Below are 3436 nucleotides of genomic sequence, written 5' to 3' on the forward strand. Positions count from 1 at the left end.
GGTTTGAGAATCTTTGTGCTGGCGTTGGCCGGCTCCATGGCTTGTTACATTACTTTGACCAAGTTATTTCACTGTAAGAGTCTTGTCATTCTCACCTGAGAAAAGCGTGTAATAACAGAATCTACTTTGCTAGGTTAATGAGAGAATTGAATAATGTGTTAAACGAAGGATTTTGTTCTGAAAACTTCCTGGTTTAAAGAAAACACAAATTCTACTGATCATGTGAAGCGCATGACCTGTATTTGCAGTCAAGTGTGGTAAATACCTCTCCTCTCTCCACTTCCCTGCCTCCGGGTAAACTTGAAGGTGAACAGGTCAGTGCCTGGGCTGAAATGTGACAGACTTCCTCCTGACTGCCCAGCCTCTGCTTCTCTGTCCCTTTCCTCTAGGGCAGCTGATCCTGCCTCCAACCCAGGAGCCAATTCAGCTGGTCCTCCTCCCTTTGAAGCCAAATCTGAAAGTATGGACCAACAGCTAATACACTTACACTGATTAAACTGGGACGAAATATGTTTTGCTCTTCAGCGAGTTTTCACATTCAGTGATCAAGTTCATCTCGATGCGATGACTCGAAAGCAGAACATGACGTCAAGTAGTAGAACTAGCCCCAGACTTTTGGGCCGTGGCTCTGCTTCTTACATTGGGCGAAAGTCACTGTGACTGTGGGAAAGCCACCAAGTCTCAGTGAACGTCTAGTTTCTCTGGCCCCACATGTGTTCCACGATGATTTCTGAGAGCTCCTGGCTGGAAGAGCTGGAGTCCCTTCATCACCCACAGTTCTGACGAGTGGAAACCCTCTCCCTTGGTTGCCATGGGTGCCCTTCTGTCCAGCTCTCTTCCTCCTGGCCACTCCCCTCCCCGCCAAGGGAAGGCTGGTACAGTCCTGTTTCTTCTAATCTTCATCTAACACTTCCTTTTGCCAGCAAGACTCCTTCATGCATATATTTTTTTAAGATTTTATTTATTTATTTATTTATTTGAGAGACAGAGAGAGCACGAGCAGGGGGAGGGGCAAAGGGAGACGCAGACTTCCCACTGAGCAGGGAGCCCCAGGCAGGGCCAATCCCAGGACCCCAAGATTAGAACCTGAGCTGAAGGCAGACGTTTAACTGACTGAGCCACCAGCTGCCCCTCCTTCATGTATATTTCTAATAACTGGCACTTGTTGGATATATTTTAATTTATTATTTTAATTTGTAATGTTCACATGACTAAAAATGAAAATATAAAAATAAGCTGTGAGGGGCGCCTGGGTAGCGCAGTCATTGTCTGCCTTTGTCTCAGGGTGTGATCCCGGCGTTACGGGATCGAGTCCCACATCGGGCTCCTCCGCTGGGAGCCTGCTTCTTCCTCTCCCACTCCCCTGCTGTGTTCCCTCTATCGCTGGCTGTCTCTCTCTGTCACATAAATACATAAAATCTTTAAAAAAAAAAAAAAAGCTGTGAACGCACCTCTGTCCTCTTCCCTTAGTCTCTCTTCCCCAAAATACAGGTTATCATTGTAATTTATTTCTTGTATATTCTTTATTTGTTCATACACAAGTTAGGTCAAATGTAAAATTCGTTTTACATTTTAATGTGAAAGATAGCATTTTATATACCCTGTTCTGCATCTTGCCTATTTTTTACTTTTTTTTCAGTATAGGAAGAGCATCCTCATCCTTTTCTCCAGCTGAGTTGTGTTCCTTTGTGTGAATATATTTTAACTGTCTCTAATTAAAAGAGTTTGTGTGGTTTTCTGTTTTTGGATATTATAAATAATGTTGCAATGAATAATATTGTACGTAAGTCATTATACACATGTGCAAGCATTTTTATAAGATAAATTTCAAACCCAGAATTTATGGATCAGGGACTATAATTTTAACAGTTATCACCAAATTGCCTCTATAGTGATCCTACCGATTTCCAGTGCTCTGGCAAATTACAAGAGCATCCCTCTCCCAAATCTCCATGGAGTGTGGGCCTTCACCTATCTGTTACACATGGCATGTTATTCGCTTTTAATTTGCATTTTTATTATTATGAATGAGGTTGAACCTCTTCTCATGCATTTGTTTTCCCTCTGCAATCTGCTTGTTCACGTCCTTTGGCCCTATTTCTATTGTGTCACCTGTAACAAATATTCGGTGTGTATTGATATTTTCAAATCTTGCAATGCACATTATCCCTAGTATTTCTCATTGTGTCTACCAAGTTCTGGCAAAGAAATCATTGGAATGGATGTTCTATGTTAAGAAAAGTATTATTACAGTGGAGACATATTTCGTTTTATTTACCTGGACAACTTTGATGAAAATATACTCATTTGAAGAACCAATTATGAAATATTAATGAATCTACTTTAACTCATAAAACTTAAGATGAATAGAAAATACAAAGTGACATTACAAGATACAGACAATTGTAGTCAATATGCATAATCTAAAAGGATAGGTAAAAAAATATATATATATATATACACACACATAAAACCAAAACAATACTACCAATTTTTGAAAAAAGAAATAATAGTGTCCGGAAAAGTCCTCCCAGCCCTCCACCTACCCTATGCTTTTAAGGCTTGCAGTTGGCTCTTGTTCCACATTCTTGAAGGAATCCATTCCTTGTTTGCTTAGCTCTCTTATCAGTTGGAAAGCAAAGAACAGACACTGGCTGATTTCTACTCGAACAATGGTCCAGGAGCAGCTGCTGTACTCCTGGTTTTCCAGGTAATCATGGATCCTCCGGAAGTACATTTTAACCTGCAACCTAGGGTTCTCACTACTGTTCTGCTCTGCTTGCAGGCCTCTAAGCGCTTCTAGGTGTTCCAGCTGTTGATGAAGTTCAGTGAGGAAATTCTCCATGTGGCTTTCCTCCCAGCCATCCAGAGACATATCTGCCCTGAAGAGGTTGAAGATCTGCTGAAGCATCTCATGAAGAATGCCCAGGGCTTGCCCTCTCTGGTACCGGCGACGAGTCACAGACTGCTGGGGAAGTAGGAAGTTTGTCCTGTGTGGTAGACACTGCTGAATTGATGCTTTTTGCAATTTATTCAAGAGTCGTAAACTCTCTCTGTTTACTCTTTGTTGGAAGAGAGCCAGTTTCAGTTCGAGGGAGAAGAGAGTGGAAGAGGCCAACAGCACCAACACGATTTCAAAGAAATGCTTGGGAATCATGGTGAAGGTCAAATATGCCACTTATCTCTGTACAGACTTAGTACAGCTCCAACTTCAGTGAATGTTTGCTTTTCATGCATCTCAGATTATTCTGGAAGGTGTTCTCTTTTGGAGGTTTTGTTTTCTAATGTTGTCATTACTCCAAGATTACATGTTAGGTTTTCTGGTTCCCTTTTCATAGTGTTTATGGGACATTTCCTCCACTCTCCCCATTGTGTTGGCTGTTTGATGAAGTAACCAAAAGAACTTGTTTCATTGTATGTGTTCCCTGAGATAATT

At 41.4% G+C, this 3436-nt stretch overlaps 1 protein-coding gene across 1 annotated transcript; it reads right to left on the bottom strand.

Annotated features, from left to right (window-relative positions):
- Positions 1 to 2542: 2542 nt before the first annotated feature.
- On the bottom strand, positions 2543 to 3157 carry IFNE (interferon epsilon). Its single transcript, XM_008695067.1, has one exon. It carries the CDS (start codon positions 3155 to 3157, stop codon positions 2543 to 2545), a length of 615 nt encoding a protein of 204 aa, XP_008693289.1.
- Positions 3158 to 3436: the final 279 nt, after the last annotated feature.

This window comes from Ursus maritimus, unplaced genomic scaffold, assembly GCF_017311325.1.
Source record: "Ursus maritimus isolate PB19 unplaced genomic scaffold, ASM1731132v1 scaffold_17, whole genome shotgun sequence".
Lineage (NCBI taxonomy): Eukaryota > Metazoa > Chordata > Mammalia > Carnivora > Ursidae > Ursus > Ursus maritimus.

What these genes read in the sequence shown, in the direction of transcription:
- IFNE (XM_008695067.1), bottom strand. Translation starts at nt 3,157, where the DNA reads ATGATTCCCAAGCATTTCTTTGAAATCGTGTTGGTGCTGTTGGCCTCT.